At 53.5% G+C, this 26,605-nt stretch overlaps 10 protein-coding genes across 10 annotated transcripts; 5 read left to right on the forward strand and 5 right to left on the reverse strand.

Annotated features, from left to right (window-relative positions):
- Nucleotides 1–2,014: 2,014 nt before the first annotated feature.
- Nucleotides 2,015–4,301, reverse strand: HD553DRAFT_266178 (serine palmitoyltransferase 2; the record flags this gene model as incomplete). The annotated part of the gene is made up of 7 exons (XM_046177468.1): nucleotides 2,015–2,201; nucleotides 2,277–2,817; nucleotides 2,885–3,023; nucleotides 3,094–3,777; nucleotides 3,850–3,940; nucleotides 4,012–4,082; nucleotides 4,155–4,301. The coding sequence occupies 7 exons, from the start codon at nucleotides 4,299–4,301 to the stop codon at nucleotides 2,015–2,017; spliced, it is 1,860 nt and encodes a 619-aa protein (XP_046039958.1).
- A 971-nt stretch (nucleotides 4,302–5,272) lies between these two features.
- Nucleotides 5,273–6,428, forward strand: HD553DRAFT_1337 (uncharacterized protein). The gene has a single exon (XM_046176608.1). The coding sequence runs from the start codon at nucleotides 5,682–5,684 to the stop codon at nucleotides 6,327–6,329; it is 648 nt and encodes a 215-aa protein (XP_046039959.1). The 5' UTR covers nucleotides 5,273–5,681; the 3' UTR covers nucleotides 6,330–6,428.
- A 219-nt stretch (nucleotides 6,429–6,647) lies between these two features.
- HD553DRAFT_302137 (aspartate aminotransferase) lies at nucleotides 6,648–9,282 on the forward strand. Its single transcript, XM_046178700.1, has 12 exons — nucleotides 6,648–6,812; nucleotides 6,973–7,009; nucleotides 7,177–7,294; nucleotides 7,431–7,570; nucleotides 7,661–7,773; nucleotides 7,845–8,008; nucleotides 8,081–8,254; nucleotides 8,336–8,488; nucleotides 8,570–8,743; nucleotides 8,847–8,922; nucleotides 9,004–9,055; nucleotides 9,126–9,282. The coding sequence occupies exons 1-12, from the start codon at nucleotides 6,788–6,790 to the stop codon at nucleotides 9,187–9,189; spliced, it is 1,290 nt and encodes a 429-aa protein (XP_046039960.1). The 5' UTR covers nucleotides 6,648–6,787; the 3' UTR covers nucleotides 9,190–9,282.
- Nucleotides 9,283–9,399: 117 nt separating this feature from the next.
- HD553DRAFT_1551 (uncharacterized protein) lies at nucleotides 9,400–10,937 on the forward strand. The gene is made up of 5 exons (XM_046176778.1): nucleotides 9,400–9,519; nucleotides 9,594–9,842; nucleotides 9,931–10,200; nucleotides 10,298–10,468; nucleotides 10,554–10,937. The coding sequence occupies exons 1-5, from the start codon at nucleotides 9,477–9,479 to the stop codon at nucleotides 10,811–10,813; spliced, it is 993 nt and encodes a 330-aa protein (XP_046039961.1). The 5' UTR covers nucleotides 9,400–9,476; the 3' UTR covers nucleotides 10,814–10,937.
- A 537-nt stretch (nucleotides 10,938–11,474) lies between these two features.
- Nucleotides 11,475–12,550, reverse strand: HD553DRAFT_338012 (uncharacterized protein; the record flags this gene model as incomplete). The annotated part of the gene is made up of 7 exons (XM_046182320.1): nucleotides 11,475–11,681; nucleotides 11,749–11,816; nucleotides 11,896–11,960; nucleotides 12,023–12,090; nucleotides 12,159–12,180; nucleotides 12,244–12,328; nucleotides 12,391–12,550. The coding sequence occupies 7 exons, from the start codon at nucleotides 12,548–12,550 to the stop codon at nucleotides 11,475–11,477; spliced, it is 675 nt and encodes a 224-aa protein (XP_046039962.1).
- A 2,094-nt stretch (nucleotides 12,551–14,644) lies between these two features.
- HD553DRAFT_302146 (uncharacterized protein) lies at nucleotides 14,645–16,270 on the reverse strand. The gene is made up of 6 exons (XM_046178701.1): nucleotides 16,091–16,270; nucleotides 15,993–16,011; nucleotides 15,830–15,908; nucleotides 15,684–15,756; nucleotides 15,304–15,592; nucleotides 14,645–15,204 (listed from the first exon to the last, which is right to left on the reverse strand). Exons 1-6 carry the CDS (start codon nucleotides 16,120–16,122, stop codon nucleotides 15,052–15,054), a joined length of 645 nt encoding a protein of 214 aa, XP_046039963.1. The 5' UTR covers nucleotides 16,123–16,270; the 3' UTR covers nucleotides 14,645–15,051.
- A 116-nt stretch (nucleotides 16,271–16,386) lies between these two features.
- Nucleotides 16,387–19,984, forward strand: HD553DRAFT_278802 (CwfJ C-terminus 1-domain-containing protein-like protein). Its single transcript, XM_046178073.1, has 10 exons — nucleotides 16,387–16,728; nucleotides 16,801–17,247; nucleotides 17,314–17,386; nucleotides 17,484–17,568; nucleotides 17,631–18,522; nucleotides 18,587–18,757; nucleotides 18,815–18,905; nucleotides 18,964–19,175; nucleotides 19,243–19,655; nucleotides 19,722–19,984. The coding sequence occupies exons 1-10, from the start codon at nucleotides 16,423–16,425 to the stop codon at nucleotides 19,891–19,893; spliced, it is 2,862 nt and encodes a 953-aa protein (XP_046039964.1). The 5' UTR covers nucleotides 16,387–16,422; the 3' UTR covers nucleotides 19,894–19,984.
- Nucleotides 19,985–21,474, reverse strand: HD553DRAFT_302148 (proteasome subunit alpha type 5). Its single transcript, XM_046178702.1, has 8 exons — nucleotides 21,371–21,474; nucleotides 21,260–21,299; nucleotides 21,164–21,179; nucleotides 20,768–21,099; nucleotides 20,620–20,678; nucleotides 20,445–20,547; nucleotides 20,247–20,342; nucleotides 19,985–20,162 (listed from the first exon to the last, which is right to left on the reverse strand). Exons 1-8 carry the CDS (start codon nucleotides 21,382–21,384, stop codon nucleotides 20,079–20,081), a joined length of 744 nt encoding a protein of 247 aa, XP_046039965.1. The 5' UTR covers nucleotides 21,385–21,474; the 3' UTR covers nucleotides 19,985–20,078.
- A 63-nt stretch (nucleotides 21,475–21,537) lies between these two features.
- Nucleotides 21,538–23,219, reverse strand: HD553DRAFT_302153 (thioredoxin-like protein). Its single transcript, XM_046178703.1, has 6 exons — nucleotides 22,906–23,219; nucleotides 22,708–22,766; nucleotides 22,432–22,497; nucleotides 22,179–22,230; nucleotides 21,942–21,999; nucleotides 21,538–21,858 (listed from the first exon to the last, which is right to left on the reverse strand). Exons 1-6 carry the CDS (start codon nucleotides 23,014–23,016, stop codon nucleotides 21,800–21,802), a joined length of 405 nt encoding a protein of 134 aa, XP_046039966.1. The 5' UTR covers nucleotides 23,017–23,219; the 3' UTR covers nucleotides 21,538–21,799.
- Nucleotides 23,220–23,280: 61 nt separating this feature from the next.
- Nucleotides 23,281–26,161, forward strand: HD553DRAFT_332908 (uncharacterized protein). The gene is made up of 2 exons (XM_046182080.1): nucleotides 23,281–24,039; nucleotides 24,130–26,161. The coding sequence occupies exons 1-2, from the start codon at nucleotides 23,608–23,610 to the stop codon at nucleotides 25,783–25,785; spliced, it is 2,088 nt and encodes a 695-aa protein (XP_046039967.1). The 5' UTR covers nucleotides 23,281–23,607; the 3' UTR covers nucleotides 25,786–26,161.
- The last annotated feature ends 444 nt before the right edge of the window (nucleotides 26,162–26,605 follow it).

The following is a 26,605-nucleotide window of genomic DNA, read 5'->3' on the forward strand; positions in this document are numbered from 1 at the left end:
ATACTCCCCGGCCCATCGTTCTTCTCATCCTTCAAGCTCACCCCGGGGGTCTTTTCCAACTCCTCCTTTCTGGCCTTGGTCAACCCCGACCCGGGCATCCCATGACTGAAATGCCCAGACTCTTGGTTCCTATCCAACCCGGGATGATCTCCCCCGGAATCGAACCGCGCATGAAGACCGTCCCCGCCATGCGGATTGTTGTGATGGGCGTGGGAAGACGAATGATCGCCTACGGCACGTCTCGCTATATCCCCAAACGTATGCGGTTTATCCTGACCGTGATCATGTTCATGCCCATGCTCATGAGAATGGGGCTGAGCGTCCCCCCCATGCGGAGCGTGCGAAGTCGACGCATCCCCCGCACGGGCCGTCGAATCCGGGACCTGTGCGTTCTTCCCATTCCCCGTCTCGTCGTAATGATCGACAGCGCTCGGACGATCCCCCTGCGTAGAACCTAACGAGGAGAGGTTTGACCGCTGAGATCCTCCCGAGTTGGATCGAGAGCGGGTTCGGGAGACGTGAGAGAGGACCCGGTCCATCGTGATCGTCAATCGAAGGATAGAGCGTTAGGTTGAACTAGAGTATTAGAGTCGAATGGAGGTTTCCGAGATGGAGGTCCCGATCGAAGGTACGGATCACAGGCCGGAGCTCGAGATCAGAGATCTAGGATAGGGGTCGAGGAGCGAGAGGTGTAGGACTAGGGGAAAAGAGTGTTGAAATAATATGTATCCTGGATTATCTCGACCTGCAGTATGACGCGACCAAGACGAAGAGAAGTATCGAACATCAGTACTGGGTTTCTCTTGCTTTTGCTTTTTAAGGGGACGCTATTTCGATCTCGATCTCGATCGCAAGTCGACGATGGTCATGGCCAATGTGATGGCAAGAAACCCATCGAAATTCGATGCTCGAGTGCGAATCCTCTAGATCAAAAGACAACGATAAGGGTCGCGGGGCTTACATTGATGGTTCCGATTGTGGCAGGGTAGCACAAGACTTTCGTAGGGTAGTTGAATAAACTAGCTAGCAGTAGAATAGGTAGCTAGGTATATCTTGATAGTGATATGGTGATTGACGACGACGGCGACCCCCCTTGTTCTCCCCTTGCTTCGAATTTCCCGGGTATCTGTTGTGTTTGTGTGTTGAATCACAACCCCGTCGGTCCGGTACTGGCGTACTGGTAGATGGAAAACCTGCGGATCGAAGAGATGAACACAGTGGGAGCCAAGAGGGAGATAAGATCCTTGACTGCGAGGTAGTATGTATGGACTGCGAGGGAATGTCAACCTCTGATCTCTCTGATCACTGTGACCTTGTGTTCGCTAGGTCGACGACGTATCGACCCAATAACTCTAAACTTGTCTGCTGCGGAATCTAAACAGCATCCGCCCTCTCCCTCTCTCCCTCTCCCTCTCTCGCTTAGGAGGATCGTCAGTGGCTTGCTCGCTCTTCGTCGGCGACTAACCACCCACACCCACCCCCGCTCTCGGCCAGCCGGTTGTAACGTCGCTCCCTCGCAGCAGCAGACCACGCAGGTCGCATCAGTTGCACAGTTGAAACGTCAAAACACCCTCAAATGATCAGAGACCAGAGTCCCGAGTACTACTATAGTGACCACTCAACCGGGACAGGACAACTGTCACGGATGGCGTCCATTACCCCATCTAACAACGTCGTATTATCACATGACGTCTCATCGATGCGTTTTCTCTACAAATACAAGGGATCCGACGTCGAACGAGGACGTTCCGCCGGAACTCTATTCTCCCAAACATATTAGAAGACAAGAATGATAGCAGAGGAAGAGTGAAAACAAGAAAAAAAAAATAGAGAGAAGATGCGTAAAAATGAAGCCCCACGAACGAGCGTGTGATTGTGAAATGGTGTTGGCGTAGGCTCATTATCGGTGTATATGGTGGTAGTCTTGTGTCGGCTCGCGAGCAGAGCGTCATCCTCCGAGTCCAGCTGGAATGGGCGAAACGCCTAGTTCTGGCCGTGTGTCCCGCCCCGGCTTCTAGTTCTCGTGGACGAGCTCTTCGGCCCGACGGATGACTTCGTCCGCCGACCACCTGTTCTTGCCCGTCTTCAGGTCGAGAATATCGCCAATCTCGTCACACGCTCGAAGGATCAAGTCGATATCGTGCTTGGTGTGCGCAGCCGAGAGACAGAATCGGACTCGGGAGGAGATCAAGGGGGTGGCGCTGCCGTGAGGTCGAGATAGAAATCGAGTCAGACGAGTGAGGCCATACCTAGTCTGTAGGAAAAAAGTCACTCACGGATAAGCCACGACGACGACCACAACCGGCGTCCTGTCCTTGCCGACACGCTCCAACATCATTCGCGAAAAGACGGGCATCTTGCCCGGGTGGAACAAGAAGAGCGGGACGATCGGCGAGTCTCGATGTCCGCTGACGACGAACCCGAGCTTTCGAAGACCCGAGCTGAGGTACCTCGAGTTGAAAGCCAGTCTTCGGAGTCGTTCGCGTCCCTCGGTACCGTTGAGCAAGGCGGGCGGGAGGTGCATCCAGGGAGGCAAGTAGTGCGATGGGGCGGGACCGTAGACCGCGGGACCGGGCTCGTGGGCCATCTGCAGGGCCGGGAGGTCGGTATCCGAGGAAGACGGGTGCAAGGCGAGGGTAGGCTTGAAGTCTGGAGAACTGGTAGCGGCGGTAAGAGGCGGCGAGACACCCATGATCGAAGCCATGGACGAGATGATCTGGGTCAAGACGGGCGGCGTGATGGCCTCTGCATAGGCCATCGAGTGGGACTTGACGCGGATCCTATCGATGACATCCTTGTTGCCCGCGATGTAGCCGCCTGTAAAGCATCGAGAAAGAGTTTAGCAGTCATTCATCCGCATGCCCGGTAACTACACTTGACGTACCTGAAGCTCCAAACGACTTGGTAAAGGTACCCATAAGGATATCGATACACCTCGGGTCGACGCCAAAGTAGTCACAAACACCACGTCCGTTGGGACCGAGAGCGCCGATCGAGTGAGCCTCGTCGACGTACAGGTAGAACTGGCAGTTCGAGTACAGCGAGTCAGCCCGGCTCCATTTTGTACCTCGACCAAACCCCGTATGAACCCACCTTGTACCTCTCCTTCATGACGATCAATTCGGGCAGGTGCAACATGGTTCCCTCCATCGAGTACAATCCCTCGACGATGACCAAGATCTTTTTCCACGGCCTGTGGGTCCTGGGCTGACCCTGACTGATGCTCTCCCTCAACAACGTGTCGAGCGCCTTCATGTCGTTGTGCTTGAACGTCCTCACGCTAGCACCCGACAACCTGACTCCGAACCGGATCGACGAATGGTTGAACTCGTCCGAGATGACCAAGCATCCCCGATCGACGAGCGCGGGGATGGTCGTCGAGTTGGTAGCGAAGCCCATCGAAACGATCATGGCGTCCTCGGATCCGATGAATTGGCTGACGAGCTTTTCCGCTTGGACGTGCAGGTCGAGCGTACCAGCCTCGAGACGAGCACCCCCGGCGCTGATCCCGTACTTTCTGATGCCGGCCTCGACAGCATCGGCACATCCGCCCGTAGCCTGGGCGAAACCGAGATAGTTGTACGACGAGATGTTCAAAGCCCGGGTCTTGGTCCCCGTAAGCTGGAACGACTTGTGCTGGTCGTCGCTCTTTCGATCGAGTAAAGTGACAGTCCTTCCGGCCACACCGGCGGTAGGTCGGGAGAAACAGTCGTCCAATCGGAGCTTGAGACGTCGGGTGTAGAACGAGTCAAAGTCGGACATCAACGCAGCGTAGCCCTGAAAATCGTATTGCGTAGGTTGCTGTTAGCGAATGAACGTCATCGCCATCATGATCCACTCGTGACTCACGTCCTGAGGCATCAGATGCAAAAACTCCTTCTTGTTGAACCTCTTTCCCCAAAAGTCCCTCAAGTGTCCGAGCGAGATCAAGACCAGGTAACTATCGATCCGGATCCGCCAAATTCAGCTCGAGCTCTCCAGAAACTCCAAAGATGTTGGAAATAGACTAACCTGAAGTAGGTCGTCAACAACCAAAAGTACGTAGGCTCGACTTCCTTGGGTTCCTTGCAGTTCGGGTCGTACTATCGCGACAAATCATCCCAACCGATCAGCCTCTGAAACATGAGCCTACTTCCAAACCCGCGTACACTCACCTGACTAGTATACCTCCAATTCTGATTGGGATCCCACCCAAACTCGGAATGCCTATTCCCACTCTTGTTCGTCCCCCAAGGGCCTCCATTAGCAGACCCAGCGGTATTCGGGAACCCGTACCCTCCCTTGGGTCCATGTCCTAGCATAAGAGGTTTCTCCAAGATCGGGCTCAGGTCGTCCGGCAAGACCGAACTGATCTGCGAATGGGTGTTGTAGTGGTGATGTTGTTGTTGTCCGGACGTTTGGGAAGAAGTGCCATTCTGCAGCCCGTCGAACTTGGAGTGCAGGAGCGTGGCCTGGCGTTCGAGAATGTCCGGTCCCATACCACTTGAATTCTGATGGGCGCTGTATTTGTACTGAGGCGGGGAGAACCCTTGTACGGTCTGCTTGTTTGACAGGTAAGGATAAGGTAAGGGCGTATCGTCCGAAGGAGGCGTCATGACCTTGACCGTGCTCGCCGTCGAGGTGGTGACGAACGAAGCGTTCGACGTCAACCCCGGTTTCCCATTGACCATCCTCTGAGCGTGTCCACCGACGAGATCCGGGACCTCCATATCGTCATCCTCCTGATCATATACGTTCACGTTCCCATTCCCGTTCATCTTGCCGAGCTTCCCAGACGCAGGACCGAGGACGCTCATCAGACTCTCCTTGGCGCTCGTCGCCCCGCTAGACCTGGTCGTATGCCTATGAGGCGGGTTAGGCGGGGTCATCTCCGGTCTCAAAGGTCCCGGCTGGTGGTTCCTATGCGAGATCGAGACGGAGACCGTGGGGCTGGAAGACCTGGCGTGAGCGGCGTTATGCGTGTGAGCAGAGGACGAGCCGGGGCTAGAGGGTTGTTTCTGTTGGGACGATGAGTCGGAAGTGGAATTATGCTGAGAATGTTGTCGAGAACGAGTGAACGGGAGAGGCATGGCCCGAGGGAAGCAAGGTGAAGCGAGGTGATGAGACTAGCGAGTGTGGGCGTGGATTTGTCTGTGGAGCCGAATGCGGTGTAACGTCTCGAGGTGATTGCGTATGATGGTGTTTGCTTGTTCAAGTTCGAAAAAGATGGTCTTCACAGGTAGTCCCAAGCTCTTTATCACTGAGTTCCAGATAGTCGATCCGTAGACGCTTTTCCAAGACAGGTAGACGGTATCACCGATCGAAGTTCCTCTGAGATCTTAAAGGGTCCCGTCCGACTTGATTATCCTGTTCGAGTAAGAGTTGGACAGACTATTTTAAACGCTACTCGCTACTCGTCCAGTGTTGATCTTCTCGAAGGTTGTGAATCGTACTGATGATCAACCGACGATCTACCAAGCTGCCCAACTTGCTTTGCGTTGATCTTCGTCGTGTGCCGAAAATACCGAACAGCCGCGATCCTACTACTCTTAGGTAGTCTCGTGTTCTCTCCAGATCAGCGGGCAGTCGATCGTACAGTGCACAGCGTATGTGAAGAGGATATGAGCTATGACTGTGTCGATATGGCTGGAGAAAGTCGAGATGGGTGGATGTTGATTCCTCTTTCTCGATTTTGATGACAGATGCCTCGATATCCCTCTCACCGTGAGACGGGGAGACGGGGCGATTTGTTATTGTTTGCTACTAAGGCGCGGGGGCAAGGGGCAAGGCAGCTAGCTGCTAGCAGGCAGCGGGGTAGCCGGCGGGCACGATCGGATCGAGGATATATTTCAATTGCAGCACCACCTAGATGTATTAAAGGACTTCCCCTCGCTATCCTAACATATCCTCGTCCTTCGAGGTTGTATGTGTTGATTGCATTGATTGCAAACAACGACGTCAAACAGCCAGGTAACAGATTGCAGATAGGTCGCTCTTTCACGCGGGCACCAAATTCTCTCTCCGCCGGCCGCCATCTCCTCCCCCCCCAAAACGCCCTCGAGGAAAGAAACCGGTCCCGAGTCTCGGCCAACGGCCTCAGAGTCGGGATCACCACCTCCGTCATACAGTACACGGTACTATATCCCTTCCCATACATAGCACGCTCAACACAGACTATCTGGCCATTCGCTGTCTCGAAGATGTGTCGTATGTGGTCGACGACGTACATCTTGTCAGCGGGTTGTGAGTCGCTCGGTGACGCGCGCTTATGGCCAGATCGGGTAGTCTCGAAGCTCGATGCAGAACTGCTGGGATCTAGTGCGAGTAGCAAGTCGGACAAAAACGATTGAATACGGCATGCGGCCGTTGAGACTTAGGAAGAGCTTCTTCACTACCGTGTGCTAGCCGATGCATGGGTACATCTGTGCGAACAGCGAGCGCACTCGATGCAAGCTGCATGACGTCCGATCCGCCGCTATGCCCGCTGCATAACGTAACAGGGCTTGCTCTACGATGGTAGACGGAGATGACCATATTTTGCATGTCCACTAATAACCTTCTGAGCTTCGGCCTCGGTCCGTTGCCGAACGCCACAGAAAGGAGAGGACCCACGGGGGAGATGCACCATTTCGAATCCCTCTCTTGCTTTTGACCTCGAGTCACCTCCCTTGTATATATAACATTGTATATATAACATTGTATATATAACACCGACGACCTGCCAACCATCAACTACATCCCCTTCAAGAGCACACGCCCAGACCAGCGTAAATAACGTATCAAAAATACAAACCGAAACCAATTTGAAATGTCCGACCAACAAGAGATTTACGGTCAGTCTCCCATTGATACTCTGCCGCCGGCTACTTCATTCATGTCGTCGGAAGAATGGTCCGAGGACCACTGAAAGCTGACTTGACGAACCACGTACTCTGTTCGGCTTTACACATCATCGACCTTGCCTCTTTTGCGGTGTCTACGGGATTCGTGTAGCTGCGTTCCCCAACGTCCCTCAGGCTCCTCCTGATTCGTAAGTCCTGAGTTTGTGACATCCACATTCCACCCTGATCGAACGCCGGCTAATCCTCCGCGTACCACCTCGCACTACATCTCTTCACATCGCTATACTCTTCATCCACCACACCGACCTCCACCTCGACCTTCACAACACAAACCGGACACCAAATACCATCGCAGCATCTTCCAATTGACCGCTCGTTACGTCGCCGACAAGCACCCGAACAAGATCAACCTGGGTGTCGGGGCATACAGGACGGACGAGGGGAAACCTTGGGTATTGCCCACCGTCAAGAAGGTGAGCTCCGTAACCCCCGCAGCCAGACGAGCCGGAGGAGGGGACCTCCTTTGACTGGAATCCTTATCTGACAATCTCCAATCTCGGTTTGATCTCTTATCTCGCTTCAACCACTGTCCACCACCCCTCACCTCAGGCTTCCAGGCAACTAGAAGAGAACCCCGATATCGACCATGAATACCTCCCTATCACGGGTCTTCCTCAGTTTACCAAGGCCGCTCAGGGTTTGATCTTTGGGAAACAGAACAAGGCTGTTGACGAGGGGAGGGTTATTAGGTGGGTTTCGAGCTTCTCGCTGTTCTATTTCGGAGTTGAAAAGGTACAGTCGAGCTGATCAGTGATTTCATGACGATGGGGAATTGGCAGCGTCCAGACCTTGTCAGGTACTGGAGCCAACCACTTGGCCGCACTGTTCTTCGCCAAGTTTTACGAGTTCCCCACGGACAAGAAGGAGATCTACATTAGTAATCCTACTTGGGGTACGTCCATCGTCTCATTGCCGAAACAGAAAAGGACTATGTAGCTGTAGCTGACCGACTCGACTTCGTAGCCAACCACAACGCCATCATCTCCAACGTCGGGGTTACGCCCGTCTCTTACAGGTATTACAACAAGGAGACCATCGCGCTCGATTTCGATGGGTACTTGGAGGACTTGCAAAAGGCCCCGGAGAGATCGGTCATCTTGGTTCATGGGTGTGCCCATAACCCTACCGTGAGTCCAGGCCGAGGGGCGGGACGGGCGAGCATGAAAAGGCGGTGATATTGATTATGACCTCGCTCACAGGGAGTCGACCCGACGGCCGAGCAGTGGGACAAGATCCTCGACGTCTTTTTGCAAAAGAAGCACTACGCGTTCTTTGACTCGGCTTACCAAGGGTTCGCCACGGGAGATCTCGATCGGGATGCCGGGTCGATGAGGAAGTTTGCCGAGAAGAGGGTCCCGATGTTGGTCTGCCAGGTGAGGCCTTGCGGAACCTATGGACCGTTCTCTCATTCTGGGCATACCAGCTGATTTTGAACGTGTGTATGCGCCTCGTAGTCGTTTGCCAAGAACGCCGGGTTGTACAACGAACGAGTCGGTGCTCTGCACGTCGTCGCGGCGGATACCAAGGAGGCCGAGAGGGTCAAGTCCCAGTTGTCCGTCTTGCAGCGAAGCGAGATCTCGAACCCTCCCGCTTACGGAGCTCATATCGTGAGTCGCTGGAGCGAAAACAACGACTCTTCGAGGATTCCTTTTAGTTGCTGATGTACTGTTCGACACCGCCCTTCCCAGGTCTCCATGATCCTAACCAACCCGGAACTCTTCGATTCGTGGAAGAACGACATTACCACCATGTCGGGTCGAATCATCGAGATGAGGGATGCCCTGTTTGACTTGCTCAATGACAAGTTCAAGACGCCTCCCCCGCCCGGAAGGAAGGACTGGGGTCATATCAAGGAGCAGATCGTGAGTATCGTCATGATGGCGAAGGGCAGAAGCGAAATAAACCGAAATCGAAAACGAGGCTAATGGACATGATACGGATGGTCGATATATCGATACCATACAGGGCATGTTCTCGTTCACCGGTCTCAACCCTGATCAGACTAAGAAGCTCGTCGAGGAGCATTCCGTCTACCTTACCGGTGAGCCCCTGACGTTTCCTGTGCTGCTGATACTTATTCATGGGGGAAGGTGGCTGACATGAGAGTCGTTGCTGTTCGTAGGGAACGGTCGGATATCGATGGCCGGGTTGAACACCCACAACGTCGAGACCTTGTAAGTCGGGACACTCCAGACGGTCTCTAATCTGACACCAAGACTCATCTTGCTCTTTGCCCCTTCTCAGCGCCAAGGCCGTCGACGAGGTCGTCCGAAGTACCTCTGGTTCGGTCCCCGGTTCTGCCCTCTGAGAGGCTAGCTAGCGTCTTGTCCGTCATCGTGGTCGTCTTGTATATAGCTTGTCGCTTGTCGTCGATATCGAGAATGAAGAGTCAATTGTCAAGCATCGAGGCCACCGGCTGTTGTCTAAGCGCGGATGCTGATGACGAAGCCGATCGACCATGGGAACCTCCGACGGGGGACAGTCCGCTCGACCATTTGCACAATTGCACAAGACTACCCTATCTTCGATGCCATGTACGCCTCGCCTCCTCATTCAGGCAGGATATAGTCATTGTCCTGATCGAGACACTCGACCATGCCACAGGAACTCTTGGCTTTCCCGCCATACTATGTCGTCGGTGAGACCTCCTGTCCCGACCGAGACCCATATCGACCTGCGTACTGACCCTGGCTGTGCTCAACCCACCCGCAGTGGGAGTCTACCGTCTCTTTACAGACGACAAGCTTCGACCGGCCGTCTGGGCCAAAGTCAAGCACGCTACCCTCCGAGGACTGGTCGTAGCCGGGGTCTATGTCGCGGCTACATGGAAGATCCAGAAATGGTTCGTCGAGAACTTCTTGATGGGCGGGTTCAGCCTCTTTGGGAAACGAGCGCAGGCCCCACCGGGAGAGGTCTTGGAGACGAGCTTGTCTTGGTTGAAAAAGGCCGACGTCGTCGATTGTGAGTCGCAGCTTGTACAATACGAAAAGACACTTGCTTTCAGCACGTTGACCTATACGTATACCTGTTTGTCGCGCTCGGGTGGTAGATACCACCGTCCTCTTCATCCTCCCTCAACTCACCTCCCTCGTCCACTATTTCCTCAAACGGAACCTCCGGATCGCCCGAGCTCGAGCTTGGGACCTGACCGTTCAGTCCCGAGATAAGCCCGCCGAGTTCTGGTCCAAGGGGTATATCGAGGAATGGGAGCAACCTCCCGGAGTTGGAGGTGGGGAGGGCAAGGGTACCAAGGGAGAGCAGCAAGAGAAGTGGTTGAGCTGGCTGTTGTTCTGGCCGTCTCAGATGGCTCTACGTCATTGTGAGTGCGGAAGGCTCTGACTCCCCTCTGCTTCTTCAATTTTTTCCTCTTGGCTTTCACAAGACTGATGCTGATGGACGATTCGCTTGTCTCGTAGTCGTGTTGTTCCCGCTCTCGCCCTACCTGCCGATCTACAACGTAGCATTTACCTCGGCAATGAGGGGTCTTTACACCGCTCGAGTGTTGCACAGGCCTTACTTCGAAGCCAAAAAGATGACCAACAAGGAGATCGAGACGTGGTTGCAAGAAAGAAGATGGGGTTATCGAGGTTGGTACTAGCGCAAACGCGTTCTTTCTGGGACTTTACATTATTCCGTGCATGATCGCTCAACTCGACTTGACCCGATATATAGCCTTTGGGTTTGCAGCGTCCCTCCTTGAGTCGATCCCGATTATCGGTCTGGGCTTCTCCGTATCCAACAGGGTCGGGGCTGCCATGTGGGCCTTTGACTTGGAAAAGCGTCAACACAGGTTCGCGAACGGAGAGCTCCACAAACTCCGACCCGAAGATACCGGGTTGAGCGGGACGGGTAAAGTGGATTTCCCTTCCAGACATCTTCAAGACGAGGAGATCGAGTTGGATGATCTGAAACGATCTCCTGGCGAGCTTTAAAGCGGGGCAGCACACCCGCTTGTCGGGGTGGTGACGTGAGAATGCGAGTATTATGGGATGAAAGGCAGAATTATATAGATACAACGACTTTGATGACGATACATTGATGCAAAGAGGCGATGGCTGGCAAGGACAGGGCAGGGTGGTATGTGCAGAGATATGCAGAGAAAATATGCGCGGAAGCCACTACTACTAGACTGTTATATGCTGTCCTAGATCCTGGGAGAATCACGCGAAAGAGACACACACTACTTTATCCGAATGATGCAAGTGACTCCATCGGAGTATGCTGTCAGAACGCCTTGAACTTCTATTGGAAGTTCGTCCTGTTGGAGGGCGGAAGGGTTTGAAACGAGTCGTGAACGATCAGCCAATTGTTGATGGCGCTTGAGCCGGCTGAGGCGTCGTGATGGATGACTCACCGGCTGAATCAGCTGAAACGTGATATATGCAAAAGAACTTTGTTCGACACCCGTCATGGTCGATGCGGCCCAACTCTTGGCCATCTTGATCTCTGAGCGGACCATGTCCCGGTCTTCTTCCCGTACAAGGTCATAGAACGACTTGCCGATCATCTGCAGATGAGGGACGAGGAGTTGAAGCGACGTAAAAAAAGGTGAGCACATGAATAAGCGACGCTGGCGTGTCATGTGAAGGGAGATCAATGACTCGCCTCGTCAGGCTTCTTGACGAGCATGTTGTTGCTGATATAGAAGATGTTTTCGGATTGCGAGAACCGGTCGATGAGGAAGAAAGACCTGACGCTGGGTGGTTTCAGATCTTTAAGAGGGATCCGGAGCCTTTCTCTATCTGCTCGGACCAGAAACGAATCGGACGTCCTCCGTGGTGGCGAGCTGTTGTACCATTTCTGATGGGCGTATCGCGAATGAGCCATGTGGCGAATGTTGCCCAGTCCGATCCGCCAACCGCCTCACCTGTTTACGGAATTGGTCTTGTGCTTCGGGCGATATCTCAAGCACCTCCTGTGCCGTGGCCGCTCGTACTGTCGTCAGCGTGATGAAACGGATCAGCTTTTAGCGCGTCCGAAAGGTGAGGTGGATCTGTTGCGAACGCCGACTGACGTTTAGCCTTTGGCTCCGGCACAGCGATACAGAAACTCCCTAGGATCTTGTCACAGACGATACTCCTATAAAGGCAGGGTTCGTAGTCAGTGGGGAACGACTCGGGTAAGATAGAAGGCCGACTTACGCTCCCACGGCACATAGCAAATAATGTCCCTTCTTATGCTTCCATCTCGAGTAAGTCAAGGTGGCAATCTGCGCACATATCCTCGATGATGAGACATGTACATATTGACTATGTAGTGCGCACTCGAGGTACCTACCTTGTCGTAGACCATGCTTTGGCTGAAAAGACAGGCAGTTTGGGTTAGACGAGGTCGGACATGCAGAAGACCACGCGCGACTGACTACCGGACCTCCTGTAGAGCTTCTCTCTCATCCGGGTGAATCAGGTCGAAAGGCGAGTATCCTATCATTTCGGCAGGTTCGTAACCTATGTAGGAGGAGCGATGATTGAGACGATGGTGCACGACAACGCGCGCGTCTAGCACGTACCGAGGATGGCCTTGAACGATGGTGAGAGCCAAAGATAATTGCAATCCGCCGACACCTCACATATAGCGATACATGAGGCAGTTACTGACACCGCAGTTGTGGTGACCTTGCTTTCTGCTTCGTGGACCCCTCCATCGTCCTCCGCTTCTGGCTCCGACATTCCCCGTCTGACCAGCTTCTCCACGTCGATCCGTAAATACGACGTGCCTTTCGAAGTCGGAATGATGTTAGGCAGGTGTTGTGAGCGACGTCTGAGCGAATGCCTGACTGCTACCCTCTAGATGAGTATTATAGATATAGTGTCGTCAAAGGCATCGATGAGTTGGAGTCGGCGCCGAAATTGGATCGCTGGATCGTTCTTGGTGGGATCAGGATGGGTCCTTTGGTCGGACCTGAGTGTAGCTAGATTGCGCTCGGACTAGCTAGTCTCGGAAATGGTGGTCGCTGATATCAAACACGCCGTCGGCGAATGACGAGGGGGAAAATACTGATAGTATGTCGAAGTGCGTTGAGGCCTAAGTAGTGGAAAGGTTTGACGCTATTCTGATCCGCTCAGCACTGTTGATATAGACAAGAAGTAATTGGGGGATTTCGCCGTCGAACCGAGAGGTGCAGTGTATGTTATATCCAGCCGAGGGACCCGAACTCGATGAGCTCAGAGGACTGATCCCTGGACAACTATTGTGTTTTTTTTTCCTTCGAGCCTTGACTTCTACCTCGTGTTCAGCCTCTTCCCCGTCTCCACGCTGCCGTCAATCGTTCTAGCTGTTCGAGACAAAACCTGTGTCGTTACCGCCGGGATCGCTCGAAGTCTCCTCTCGTGATCGATCGGCTGCTCCGGGGCCTCGAAAGCCTGCTTGTTTTGAGTGTGCGCGGGTGCGCACGCCTTGCGGATCGTAATTCGATATATTCTCCGGATGGTTTCTGTGACGTTTTTAGGTATCCCGTGTGGATCGCTGTGGTAAGCTGCTTCGGATGTTGTAGTGATTGTGATGGGCAAAGACCGAGACCTGAAAGGAGATAGGGGTAAAACGATGAGGTATGGCCGAAGCGAGACACAGTACACAGCGATCCTTGCGCTGTTTGAGATGTTGTCGATCCTCTAGCACGAACACAGAGACACGTTACACCAGAGTGGCCTGTAGCCGTAGCTGCCAGAGTGGAGATATCGGGGTCAATCAAGAGCAAGAGGCAGTATTTCAGGGACCCGAGGTGGGGTGGTAGAGCAGAGACACAGCTTGTTTCTGATCAATGACTAGTCGCCGGAGGAATTCCGGTATGGCGGGTGTTGCAGCTTACAGGAGGAGGGGCTATACTGTGGTGGACTCAGTGGGTAAGTTGCGACGTATGCCTGAACAGCTGTGGGATCCGCTGTGTACCCGATCAACATCACTATAAGGCTCCCCCACGATCCGTGGCTTCTACCCTTTTGTCAGCTGACTCCGTGTTGTTCCGGTCGTCTCTGACACTGCGGTCATGTCGCTGGCGTGCTCAGGTGTATCCCAAGTGAGACTCTCCACAGCTTCTTCCTCAGCCGTGGCTAGGCAAGGCTCGGTGGATCACGAATTCGACGATCGATGCCACGAAACGGTATGGGTTGCGGTATGGACCGCGGCGCGGGACCGCCTGCGGAATGGGAATACAGCGAAACGAAATAAAATTCCCGAGCAAGGCCGCGGAGCAGGGGCACGACTCGTTTGACAGGCCGCCGTCGGGAAGGGCTTTGTTTGGCTACCGTCGAGATGATCGCCGCCCTCTGTATGGGATGTCCAGGAAAAGGTGTGAAATGTATGAATGATCGCTGCTGATGACCTCGCGTCGTCGTCGTCACCCGCATTCGCTTCCCCCATTTGATCGCCTGACCGACCAGACAAGGTTTCAGTTTAATTCTCCCCATGGACGGCGAGTCTTGTGCCTGGCGATGACACCGGGGCGTGCGTCCGCCCTTCTTGCCTTCCTCGCCGGGATACCTCAACCTCGTCTTGTGTCAGTTGCCGTTCCCGACGGTTGACATGGCCGACATGGGCTCTGACTTCCCTTGCGCTCTGCGCTGCGATTCCCATGAACGGAACAACAATACTGTGACAACAGAGACGTTCGGGACGCTCCATGGTTGGCGCATTGACCGCTAGAAGCGCCCCCCCAAGGCGATCCTCCCAGCTCATACCGCATCACGCGCAGCGTATTCATGTATCGGCTCGTCTCCCGGTGGCAAAAGAAATGCTCCGCATGTCAAGCCTACACTTCTTCAGTTCTCATGCGCTCATCGTCCCAACGCAGTTGTAGAAACGACACCATCGTTATTTCTCAAACCATCCTGCCGTCTGCCATGTAACAAGGACTCGCGGGCTCGCGGATCGCGGATCGGGGAACGCGAGTTGTGTCGGACGCCGACTCCGTCCCAGGCACCGGGATGTGGAATACGCTTTCACTCTCGGAAGCCTGTGAGCAAGGTGGCAGCCCCGGGTCTTGTTCGGGCATATTGGATGGACACAGAGAAACCTCCCGACGCATACCGCACAAAGTCCGCCCGTCCTTGGCGCTTTGGCGCCGATCTTCCCTTTATCAAAATAATCGGTATGCGTTTGCTCCTGGATATAGCTCGTTACTTGTCATTTCTTCTAGAATAATTGGCGTGGCATACTACTATGGCCCCACAAGTCAATCTTCCCGGGAGAGGAAGCCCGACCCGCCATCATGTTTGATCTTGTTCAAGAAGCCCTCGTACCACTTCTGAAAGACCCCCAGCGGTATCGGGGTCTGCGGCGTGAGCGTTTGAGGCGCTCCTTCGAACGAGTGTAGGTAGTTGAACAACTTTGGCAGACGAGAGTTTAGGTGACGTGATTGCAAGAGCCGACAATTACTCGTTTAGCAGGCGATCCACTTCATCTCGATCGACACTAACACACTTACATTCTTGACGATCTTTTCCGCAATCCTTCCCACGTCCGTACTTCCAGCACCCGTCCCAGCCCTGACTAAGGCTCCAGCGGTATTCGTCGCCCCCGTTCCGGACGCCGACCCGGATCCCGCAGCATCAATTGTCCCTGGTGTCTTCAGCGAGGCCGCAATCGCCTGCACTTGATCGAGCGGTACGATCTGAATCCCCAAGGTCGCCGTCATCAAGGACGGATCTTGCGCTTGAGGTTGAGGTTGAAACGGCCTGACACGGTAGATCGAGCTAGGGCGGTCGTTTGTCAGCCTATGTTGATTGAGTTGGACGAGGTATGAATCTCCATCAGTATTCCGAGGTCAAAGGTATGTATCATTATGCGGTAAATTACCCGACTTACGTGCCGAGCGTCACAAAATCCCTACCCGGAAATTGGAAATGCACAGAAGCTCCATATCCATCTGGAAACGGTACTGTCGAAGCAAAACAATGTAGGCCGTCAGCAGGGTATCCCGTGGCATGGAGCATGATCTAATGACGACTTGCCTGTGCCCAGGAGGAAGACGGTCAAGTGATTAATCTCGTTTGCTCTTTCAATCGAAAAGACAAAGCTCGTGTCGTTGACCTGTCTCGTCCATCGACGGTAAGGGTGGGGGTCGTGATAAGTCCAAGTTCGCTCTGAAGGACGGAGCTCGACATGTGTACTGACCTGCTGAAGGTTCGTTTGACTGCCTGAGAAATGCGCTATCAGCCTGCCGTCTTGCATTTGAAACCGCAAAGAGCTCGGCTCATCCTGATCTTACTCACACAAGTCTTCCGGCACATATGCACCCGAACATCCTGAATTCCTTTTTTATATCCAGTTCGTTGTGAGATATGCGGTGTAAATATATTGCTCGAGGACCTCAAGCAGCAAGCAGTCGATAACAAACTTGAGTTGCTGTTTATGCAACCTGGTACTCTGCAAGTGATCTTGCCATTTAGCTGACGTCAACAAGGTCGAAGAGTCCAAGCTCACCTCGACAGAGCATCTCACTAACAACGTCTCTCGAAAGTAGCAGATCTTAGCCATCTATTTACTCGATGCATGTAGCTACTTTCCACCATAATTGATCAGACGCCGACCCCTTACTTTGATCATGGAATCCAAGAACCGCAATAGATCGAGGTCCCCAGCCTCTCGCGATCCCAAGCACAAGCGACATCGTTCTCGATCGCGCGACCGGGACGAACGCAAACACAAACGACGATCCGATCGTGGTGAAGACGAGCTTGACGACCGGGAACGAAGAAAGGAGAAGAAGGCTCGGAGGGAAGAGAAAGAATCGAGGAAGCGAGAAAAGAGGGATGAAAAGCGAGGGAAAGGATCGGGGTTACAGGTCGTGGATGATGACGAGTCTGAGGACGAGTGGGTGGAGAAGGACATGAACGAGGTCGATATCCAGGTAGGTTCCGCCTGGTTGTCCTCACCAGTACAAAGATCTCATACTGAAAAAGGTCTCGCGCCAATCTTCCAGAACGCCGTATCGAACATACCCACAAGAGACTCCCTCCCCCTCAAGTCAAACCCTAGCACAGTCCCTCCTGGCGCTCACCTGGCCCCATCCGTGGCAACGGGCAATTTCGAAGGACAAGGCCAGGATGATACCGCTAGGGAATCATGGATGCTAGATCCTAAATCCAGTACCATCCCGGGACTCATAGTTGGCTCGGACGGACACGTCGCCAAGAAACCAGAGTTGGGTGCTCTGCGTTCTGCAGAGGTGAATCCTAATTTGCGGGATGGCAGGGAGATAGTTGGGAACGAACAAGAGACCCGAGGAGGTTCGAGTACGGGCTACCAAGGTTCCGGAGGGATGACGGATGGTATGGAAGGATCGACTGGTACTAGCACAGGGGACTTTTTCTCTGATATGGGTACGGCCCGGAAGAAGAAGGAGGTCAACAAGCCTGATCCTGACAAGGTACGCAAGCGGTGCTGTCAAATTCGGATATACGACAGAGTGTTCAAGGTGTTTTGTTTGTCATAGCTGGTGGTATCTCGGTTCGAGCTCAATCAACAGATGAAAGATGGGAAGACTGTTGAAGAGTACGCGCCTACAGGTCAGTCTCCCTTCAAGTCGAATCGAGTCGATACGGCTGTGCAGAGGTTTGAATACAAAGTTTGAACCATTTCATGGCATTTTATCTCGCTGTGTAGAGAAGAAACAGATCGTACCCGGATCGGCGGGTAGCCAGTGGCGGATGATGAAGTTGCGCAAGGTGTACGAACAGGCTGAGGAAGAGTGAGTTAAATCGGGTTGGCCTGAAACGACGACCCGCAGACTCAGGTGGATCTCTCGGACAGGTCTCGATCCGTCGAGGATGTCGCGATGGAGAGGTACGGCAATCTGGAAGACTTTTCCGAGGCCGTCAAAGAGCGCCGGGTACTGGACGATCGTGGTTCCCGCCGATCTGCCAGGAGAAATCAATCGGGCTTTGACACGCCCAACAGCAAAGATGGGAATCGATCCAGAGAGGATAGCGGGCCAAGCACTCCCGGTGGATTGCCCGGGGGTAGGAGGTTCATGTTCACCAGCGATGAGGCTGCTAGTAGTCGACCGAGCAGTCGTGCCGGTTTCAGACGGCCAGGTGAGGAAGGCAGGTTTGACGAGGCGATCGGGCTCAGGAGATCTGCGAGTAACAACTCGTTAGCGGGAGTTGGGGGTTTGTCTACCCCTACTCAGCCGGCTCGAGGAACAGGAAAATTCGACCAGTCGAAACCGGCTACCCCTATTCCGTCCGTCTTGACGCCTCATCATCTGCTACAGAGGAACCCGATGTCGACCGTAGCCATCCCTCACGCTACACCGCAAGGCGGTTCGAACGATCCTGGACGAGATCCGACGGCGTCAACCCCTCCCCTCACCTTGTCCGCGCTGAACGCTTTGCAAGCCAAAGTACTTCGCGCTAAGCTCTCGAACGATCCCTGTGCGTCTGATCTTCAGGCAGAATACGACCGGGAGAGTGAGAGACACCGCACACATGCGGCTGGCGGAGGTGATCAAGGAGGAGGGCTTTGGGAGGGTCAAGCGGGAGGACAGTTGGGACGAGAGCAAGACCAGAAAGGAGGGAAACGGACCGAGGTTCAGGTCTTGCCTACCCTCGACGCTCAGGGACGGCTGTACGATATTGGGACAGGGGATGGTACGGAAAAGACATTGCTACCCGGCAACCGTCGGCCCAAGCTTAATGGCAAGGTGAGTTGTCGCTGAAAGGCAGGTCTGCCCCTGTTCAGCCAGCTAAATGCCGGTTGCAACGCAGTTCGAGACTCGGGACCACAAGACTGGAGAGGTCGTCCGGTACAACGCCGACGACGATGAGACGACTCTGGGCGAGCTCGTCCGGCAAGAGCGATTTGGGGCTGGTTCCGCCGATCAGAAGAGTATGGATGCAAGCATGGCCGCTGCGATCATGGGCGATGCCAAATTCGAGGTGAGTTAGGCAGAGACGTCGGACCGGTTTTTTAGACTGATTTTCCCGCTCGGTCAGAACGATAACGACTACATGGACGACAATGTCGAGCGTCTGGCACGCAAAAAGATGAAGAACGACGCGATGAAACGAGCCTTTGCCGTGAATGGTCAGTACGAGATCAGCCTTCAGTAGTAACCTCGATCTGACCCGAACAACATGAACAGATTACGCTCGAACGAAAAAGGCGTTGGATACCTGTGCTTTCTGCTATCAGGAAGAAGGTCCTCCTAAAGCTCCTATCGTCGCCATCGGTCACCGTGCCTACCTGTCTTGCACTCAGAACGAGGAGCTTGTGGACGGACACTGCATTATCGTGCCGATCCAGCATTATACTAGTATTCTTGACCTGGACGACGATGAGTGGGAAGAGATCAAGGTACGATCCATCTGATGCCTTTTCCGGCAAGCCGAATGAACAGGGCTGATGGTGATTCTCAACGCAGAACTTCATGAAGTGCTTGATGCAAATGTACGCCCAGCAGAACAAGGGTGTCTTATTCTTCGAGACGGTCCTACCGACGAACATCAAGTTTCACAAACATACCTTTATCGAAGCGATTCCGCTTCCGGCTGACGTGTTCGCCGATGCTCCTGGGTATTTCCGGGAAGCCATCTTGACGTCCGAGTCCGAGTGGTCCCAGCACAGAAAGCTCATCGACTTTTCCGACCGACCCGGTGGGTTCCGACGGAGTCTGGTCTCCAATCTGCCATACTTTATGGTACACTGGGATCACAAGGGCGAAAAGGGGTACGGACACGTAATCGAAGGTTCGGAAGAGGGATCCGGAGGTACGTTTGGAGAGGATAACGAGGGGATCGTCAAGGAGGGCGACAAAGGGTCAACCGAATATACCAGGTAAGTTTGGTTTCGCGAAACGTCTCGTTCGACGCCTTGCCTGACTCTGCGTTCCGGTCATTGTAGATACTTTGCGCATGAGATCATCGGCAACTTGTTGGGTCTCGAAGCTCGGCGATGGAGGAAGCCTCGTCGAATGGACCAGAGCTCGAATCAAGCGAGAAAGGCCAAGCTGGGCAACGCTTTCCAGCCGTTCAACTGGACTTTGCAGCTCGACCAGGCTACTGCGGGGCAGTAAATCGAATACAACGGGATCAGACCGTACGACCTTGCGGCTAAGGAGAAAGAGACAACAAAGGCAGCAAGGGCCCGAGAGGATGTAGCAGAAATGATCGTGCATGGTCGTATCACATGAAGAACTAAAATGACAGAAGACGTAGGAAACCGAACATGACACATGTAAAACAAATCGTTCGTCATCCTCTACATGGCGGCGATGAGCTGCTTGGTAGCCTCGCCGGAGAGAATCTCAAACTTGGCCTCCTTGCTCCCTTCTGCCCGTACGACCTGTGTTTGACAAGCACCAGAGGCAAGGCTCCGAGAATGTTCAGCGACGTCATAAGAGATTGAACGGTGAGCGGGATGACTGACCTGGGCGAGCTGGATATTGTTCTCGTCCACTTTTTCCTCCATGACTTCCTTCAAGATCTTGAGCGCTAGCCTATGAGCCTCGTCGAGCGTCATGTTCTAGTTTTAAGATACGTCATGCCAAAACAGTCAATTCTCGTTAGCTTTCTCGCGTTCTTTGTACAAAGGAAACTGGAGAACCCGAGCACCCGAGTTTCTTACCTTGTTGTAAGCGTCCTGTAGCGAAGTCTGCGCGGCATCGCTCCCACTCCCGATGGCTTTAGCGTCGTATCGAGTGAACGTTCCCGACGGATCCGTGTGGAAGCTGTAAAGATAGATGATGGATGAGCCAACAAGCCGTGGTCGAACCAAGGTAAGCGAAAAGGTGGAGACTTACAGCGAAGGTCCGAACTCGTCTACACCAGCTATCAGAAGTGCTACACCAAACGGTCGAGACTATGGCCGGCAGGTGGCAAATAACGTCAGCTATAGTAGCTCTTCGCCGCTGTCTAACTTGTTTGCGAGCGCCCGCACAGAACACTCACCATCATGGCCTCGTCATCATCCACGCTCTCCCCGAACCTCAACGCCAAGTCACACACCGCCTGAGCGACGCTCTCCACCTTGATAGGCTCGTCATACGTAAACGCATGCATCTGGCCCGTCATCCTCGCATGTTCCACCATGGTCCTAGCGTCGGCCGTCAAGCCGGACATGGCGCACCCGATGTGGGAATCGATCTCCATGATCTTTTCGATGGAAGAGGTTTCGAGCAGGGTGGATTGGACGCGTTTCTCGACGGCGAGGATGGTCCCGTGAGGGGTTGTGATACCAACGGTAGTAGAACCGAGTTTGATGGCCTCCATAGCGTATTCGACTGAGATGTGGAGGGGGTCGAGGGTCAGCTCGGCTATGGGTCGAGCTCGTGTTCCAAGACTCACCTTGGTACAGTCGACCCTGATATCACCCAATCGCAACAAACCATCATCAATCAGCTCCAAACACAACACTGACTAGCATGCAAACGGTCGACTCACCTCGGGAGAAAAGGTGTTTACACCTCGATCATATTCAGACCTACAGCATACCCCCTTCCTTTCGTTAGACCTTGCCCGCGCTGCTTCGAGCTCGTACGGTCTCTCTCTCACCTCGTCAAAAACATTGTGGTTACTGCTTATAGTTGTTCGTTAGATCTCTATCTCTGTCGTGGTGGTCGTGGTGGTGATGTCAAAGGTTGTTGTATCGAAGAACATGAACGATGCTGTACATGGCTGCTCTGAATTGTATGCAATGACGAAGCGACCCCCCCCCGGCCCCTTATGTTACGAATTATTTGATAAGCTAATCCGCGAGAACCATTTGTTACACGTCATATCCCATCATCATCCCGTTAGACCTCGTTTCATGCTCGACGACTATACTATATGGCTGATACACTTATGAGCTCATGAGCTTATGACGATAGTACACTCCTCGGACAGTAATTCACTTTTAATCACAATCCACCTCTTCTCATTCCAGGATCGAGCCAAGGTGTGACCTTTTGTCCCGCCTACAACGCATAGTAGCGCCCATCTTTACTTTTCCTTCACGCTATCGATGAACATCTGGACCTGTTTCTCTGGAATCGCACCCACTGCAAGTAGGCCAAGACGGTCATGCCCAGAGTCGTTCAGCGCCGTTCTTTCCGTTCATTCACAGACAGTGTGTCGGACTCACTGAATTGGCTGATAGGTTGTCCGTCCTTGAAAGCCATGACTGTCGGTAACGATCGGATCTGTTCTCGAGCGTTTCCGGGTCGGATGTGGCGCGGCAGCAGGATAGAACGACGTAGGAGAGAAAGATGTTGGGTATCAGCAGCTTGTGACTTTCCACAGAATGATACGACCGATCCTCATCCCAATATCCAGCTCTGGACGGGGTAATCGAACTTGAAAGGAAAGGAAGGAGACTCACGCTGTATTTAGCGGCCAACTCTGCCTCGACGTCTACGTCTAGTGTGACCAGGCTGTTCCGTTCCGTCGATGTCATACCACACGCAAAGAACAGATAGAGAAGGAGAAACGAGCAAGATGAGAAGACGAAGTGTGTGTCAGCTCGAATTCGATCGTATTCCGCTGTCGATTCAATTCGAGTACGGCCGAGAAGAGGGGGATGGAATAGGAACAGGAAGGAGACAGACGAAGAAGAAGCCAAGGGCGAGACTCACTCGACGTTGGCCTTCTCGGTAACCTTCTTCAGAGTCGGGGTTAGGACTTTGCACGGACCGCACCAGCTGTTCGTTTATACCATGGTCGGGATGAGCCGAATCAGGAAAGATGGGATGGGATGGTGAGGACGGACAACGGTGAAGCAGAGATGAAGAGAGGTGCAGAGGTATCAGTGCTTGTTTAGTGGACATGGATCGCAGACTGAATTATATATAGTATGCCTTAAAGGTAAAAAGAAGCAGGAGAAAGAAGAGGAACACGACGCTGAGACTCACGTTGCGTAGAAATCGACGAGGACGATCCCTGAACCATTGGATACTTGTTTCTCAAACGTCTACACCCGATTCATCCCGTATCACCCAAATCCCATGTATCCCGATCGATTCCGACCCGACCAAAGGAAATACGAAAAGAAGCAATCAGCGTTCAACCTTCCGAACAAGGGAATGGCCTTTCAGACTCGAGGGGCTCACAGCGGCATCGACGCCCTCGTAGCATTTCAATGAACGGACGGATGAGCTAAAGTTGCGTCGGAGGAGCGGGGAGAGGGCGGTCCTGGCGGAGGTCGATCGAAGGGCGAACATTTTAACGATAGCAGATCCACTTGTGTGTTTGTGTTGTATATAGAGGTGGTATAGGAGTGAACGGGGAGGAGATGGCCGTATCGAATGTATGGAGGTTGGCGATGACTTTTGAGTAGAGCCCACCGGCAGAAGCCACGATTTGATTAGTAATCAAAGAGTATTAGCGGTGTTGATCAGGGTTGATTAGCAACTTTTACTAATAGGTTGACATCTTCATTAGTATTCATTAGTAGACAGTAGCGTCATCACGGCTAACCCCGCGAGAGTCGGGTCGAGCGAGATCCTAGATCCTATTACCATATTAACCATCATCACCATTATTTGTTATCGATACCCTCACAACTTTGCTGCGACAACATCAACCATCACTGCTGGACACCAAACTGGAGAGCGTCACACTTCCGAACCTACAAGAAGGTAGCTCGACGACGTCGACGGGTCATACGGGATCGCCCTTGCTCGAGGAGTGGTTGAATCATCCTCGACGTCGCTGGTCCAGATCGTCGTGACGACCTTAAAAGGGAGATCAACAACCATACAAGTATATACTGAAGTGGTCAATCTCGTCACTTCATCGAACTCTGCTATATCATGCAGAATCCCCAGAATCCCAATCCTGCGCCCTCGGCAACGGGGCCGACATCCACCCCTGCATCCTCTCAACCCACTCAGCTTAAACCAAACAACCTTCAACCTCAACCTCGACCTCAACTTCAATCTCAATCTCAACCCATTCGACCACCTGCACAAATGCAACCTCAATCTTCAGCTCAACAGATCAATAGACCTCCCAGTCAGAACCAAGCCGGACCACCTGCCCCCTCGACAGCTTCGAGCACGTCGGGCTTGTTAGATCGTACGGGGGACAAGGCGAGGTCGGGACCGGCGGGTGGGCCTGTGTCGGGTGGCAACATGCAGGGGTCGACGAACGGGCCAGGGCCGGGGCCGGGGCAGATGATGAATGGAGGTGGCGGTAATGTTCGACCTGGACCTGCTCCGGGGGGTCTGGGCCATCCTAATAGAGTAAGCCTAGTCTACAAGTCAAACCGACATGGGTTTCGTGATGGAGGCTGACGACCCCGAACGATCTTGACATCTGCGGCGACTTTGTAGCCTACCAATATTACCATCCCCTCCGCCTTCCCTGCCATCCCGAATTCGAACGGAAATGGACAGGGACCTCATCATCCTCCCAACTCTGCTCTGAACACCCCGGCTGGATCGACAGCGAATACTCCTACTGGGACATCTACAGTTGGCGGTCCCAATTCCAACTTTACTCGTACAAACAATAACAACCCTTCTTCCAACTCCAACTCCAACTCCAACTCCAACTCTACCTATCAACCGTCCCACCCGACACGCATGATCGGGCAAAACGACCGGAGCGTCGTGGGTCAAGGAAGGTTGTTTGCGGAACCTTTGGCCAAGGAGATCGCTAGGACGCATATCGAAAGGGCGGGGGGCAGGCCCAAAGTCAACAATAACAACAATAGTAGCAGCACTCAGAATCACGGGAACAATTACGGTTACGATGTCAAGGGGATGGTCATGGCCGACAGGGCTGTGGAAGGGATGTTGGCTAGCATGATGCGGTCGGCGAATCGGATCAAGGAGCATAGGGTGGCGTATACGAACCCTCGAGTTCCACCTTTCTGGCCTTCGTCTTCCACATCCGGTTCCACCGATGCCGGGGCGAAGGTGGGGGTGAAGAAGGAATCTGGTGGACAGGATGAGATGGACGTCGATACCAAGGAAGAAGGTGGGGCTAAACAAGAGGTCCCGATGTGGAAGATCGAAGTCCTCGACGACCCTCGCAAAGATATCTATACTGCCCATGCTTCTATCGAGGAGAGTGAGAAGGCCAAGAAGAGCGCGAGGGTCAAGGAGAGGATAGAGTATGATCAGAGGAAACGTGACGAAGCCGAGGGAAGGATCTTGGGGATGGGGATGGAGGTGGACGAGGTGAAGGGGGAGGGAGAAGGTATGCAGGTCGTTGGGAACTCGGGAGGATCGGCTGTAGGGGCTTCGTCTGGGCCTTCCACTCCGGGACCTGGAGCCGGAGCTGGACCTTCCACCCCGGGCTTGGTCGCACCCGATTCGCTGAGCACCCCGTCGAACAAGAAGAAGTCTACCAAAAGAAACCCTCAGGCGGAACAAGACCTGGCCGCCCGTCGAGCCGACGAAGCCATGAGGAAGGAGTCCTCACGGGCCATCTCGTCGATCAAGGGGATGGGCAAAAAGTATTCCTGGATGACCGGTGGTGGGGTGGGGGCTAGTCCGAAGACACCCCTGAGCAAGCTCGGAGTAGGCGGATTGGGCAGTGGGGGGAAGAACAGGAGGACGAGCATGTTGGTGGATGGCAAGATCAAGATCGATTCGGGGGGTAGTGGTGCTTCTTCCCCCTCGACCCCTGGACCGGCGGGCATGAGGGGCAACAAGCGACCGTTCGATGGGACTCCTTTGAGCATGTCGAAGCGGACCAAGAAGGGGTCGGGCTTGATGAACGAGATGACTTTGGGGACCGCTCCGTCAAAGCCGAACCCTTACGAGTTTGTCAAGGTCGACGACAAGCTGGGGATGAACGACGTGATGACGGCCTTCCGGCGCGAGGTCGTCAGAGGGGGTCCTAATCGGGCCATGTACGAGAAGAAGTATTTCGAAATCATGGTCCTCATGGCGGAAGCGGCCCACGAGGAGTGGAAGAAGGATAACGCTGGATTGGGGGGAAGCACGATTGCGGGTGGGAGTTCGCTCGCCCTGGATTAGAATAGCGATGAAGGAGTGAAAGGAAGGCAATTTACCGGAGAATCCACCGAGACTCGGATGGAGGATCGGTTTGATGAGATGGCGTCAGATCCATAAGATGGCGTCAGTGGGGAAATGGGTCAAGCGCTGCGCATCGCTTCGCAGTATGAATGGATGGCCCGTATGGCAGCGCGGTCGTGCTGAACTCGTCACATGTCCACGAAAGCCGGAGAAGCATGCATCATGTCTTCCTGCCTGAAGAGGGAGGCGGGCTTCTACATCGAAATTTCACGAAAACGAAAACAGCCATGTATACACTATCAATTAGACGACAAAGCAACACATTGAGATGGAATGATCATGCTTCTTCAGGCCTCGTAGTTCGTGGAACCGAGGCGTGATACTGCTGACTATCAGGTCACGAATGAATGGAAGTTGTCAGTTTGCTAACGTTACCTTGTCCAGCGGAAAAGCATATATACCGGTCAGAACCCTGCTCTCATTTTTTTTTTGGACCGGAATTTGATATGGTATCTAGATATCAAGCCTAACTCCTCTTTCATTACCAAGTCCAAACTCTACCATCGACAAACATGCCTGCTGAATCTTCCAAAAAGCCTGAAAGTAGCGATTATCTTAATCCGTGGAACTCTGGAGAATCCCCCAACCTGAACGACTTTGGGCCACAGAGACAAGCTGGTCCATACTCGACCCTCGACAATAGTGCGGCCATCAGCGAGGTGGATCTGGAAATCAAGCCGAAACCCAAGCCCAAGCCCAAGCCCATGCCCGAGCAGCAGCCGGAAGACGAGAGCATCGCCTCTACCGAGAGGAGTGCCCA

Source organism: Filobasidium floriforme (assembly GCF_021052385.1).
Source record: "Filobasidium floriforme strain CBS 6241 chromosome Unknown HD553scaffold_1, whole genome shotgun sequence".
Taxonomy (NCBI): domain Eukaryota; kingdom Fungi; phylum Basidiomycota; class Tremellomycetes; order Filobasidiales; family Filobasidiaceae; genus Filobasidium; species Filobasidium floriforme.

Excerpts from the sequence above, each read along its gene's own strand:
- HD553DRAFT_332908 (XM_046182080.1), top strand. The coding sequence starts at position 23,608 with ATGCAGAATCCCCAGAATCCCAATCCTGCGCCCTCGGCAACGGGGCCG. Across the intron at positions 24,040-24,129 it reads GTCTGGGCCATCCTAATAGA|CCTACCAATATTACCATCCC; the intron begins GTAAGCCTAGTC and ends GCGACTTTGTAG.
- HD553DRAFT_1551 (XM_046176778.1), top strand. The coding sequence starts at position 9,477 with ATGCCACAGGAACTCTTGGCTTTCCCGCCATACTATGTCGTCG. Across the intron at positions 9,520-9,593 it reads CCCGCCATACTATGTCGTCG|TGGGAGTCTACCGTCTCTTT; the intron begins GTGAGACCTCCT and ends ACCCACCCGCAG. Across the intron at positions 10,469-10,553 it reads AAGAAGATGGGGTTATCGAG|CCTTTGGGTTTGCAGCGTCC; the intron begins GTTGGTACTAGC and ends CCCGATATATAG.
- HD553DRAFT_302137 (XM_046178700.1), top strand. The coding sequence starts at position 6,788 with ATGTCCGACCAACAAGAGATTTACG. Across the intron at positions 8,489-8,569 it reads CCGCTTACGGAGCTCATATC|GTCTCCATGATCCTAACCAA; the intron begins GTGAGTCGCTGG and ends CGCCCTTCCCAG. Across the intron at positions 8,923-9,003 it reads GCATTCCGTCTACCTTACCG|GGAACGGTCGGATATCGATG; the intron begins GTGAGCCCCTGA and ends TGCTGTTCGTAG.
- HD553DRAFT_302146 (XM_046178701.1), bottom strand. The coding sequence starts at position 16,122 with ATGTTCGGGTGCATATGTGCCGGAAGACTTGT. Across the intron at positions 15,757-15,829 it reads CGTCTTCCTCCTGGGCACAG|TACCGTTTCCAGATGGATAT; the intron begins GCAAGTCGTCAT and ends TTGCTTCGACAG. Across the intron at positions 15,593-15,683 it reads GATTTTGTGACGCTCGGCAC|GCTGACAAACGACCGCCCTA; the intron begins GTAAGTCGGGTA and ends CAATCAACATAG.
- HD553DRAFT_302153 (XM_046178703.1), bottom strand. The coding sequence starts at position 23,016 with ATGTTCGCCCTTCGATCGACCTCCGCCAGGACCGCCCTCTCCCCGCTC. Across the intron at positions 22,231-22,431 it reads ACCGAGAAGGCCAACGTCGA|CCTGGTCACACTAGACGTAG; the intron begins GTGAGTCTCGCC and ends GGAACGGAACAG. Across the intron at positions 22,000-22,178 it reads AGTTGGCCGCTAAATACAGC|ATCCGATCGTTACCGACAGT; the intron begins GTGAGTCTCCTT and ends GCTCGAGAACAG.
- HD553DRAFT_278802 (XM_046178073.1), top strand. The coding sequence starts at position 16,423 with ATGGAATCCAAGAACCGCAATAGATCGAGGTCCCCAGCCTCTCGCGAT. Across the intron at positions 18,758-18,814 it reads TGGGCGATGCCAAATTCGAG|AACGATAACGACTACATGGA; the intron begins GTGAGTTAGGCA and ends CCGCTCGGTCAG. Across the intron at positions 19,656-19,721 it reads GGGTCAACCGAATATACCAG|ATACTTTGCGCATGAGATCA; the intron begins GTAAGTTTGGTT and ends CGGTCATTGTAG.
- HD553DRAFT_302148 (XM_046178702.1), bottom strand. Across the intron at positions 20,679-20,767 it reads ATGATGACGAGGCCATGATG|TCTCGACCGTTTGGTGTAGC; the intron begins GTGAGTGTTCTG and ends TGCCGGCCATAG. Across the intron at positions 20,163-20,246 it reads ACAATATCCAGCTCGCCCAG|GTCGTACGGGCAGAAGGGAG; the intron begins GTCAGTCATCCC and ends TGTCAAACACAG.
- HD553DRAFT_1337 (XM_046176608.1), top strand. The coding sequence starts at position 5,682 with ATGCCTCGATATCCCTCTCACCGTGAGACGGGGAGACGGGGCGATTTG.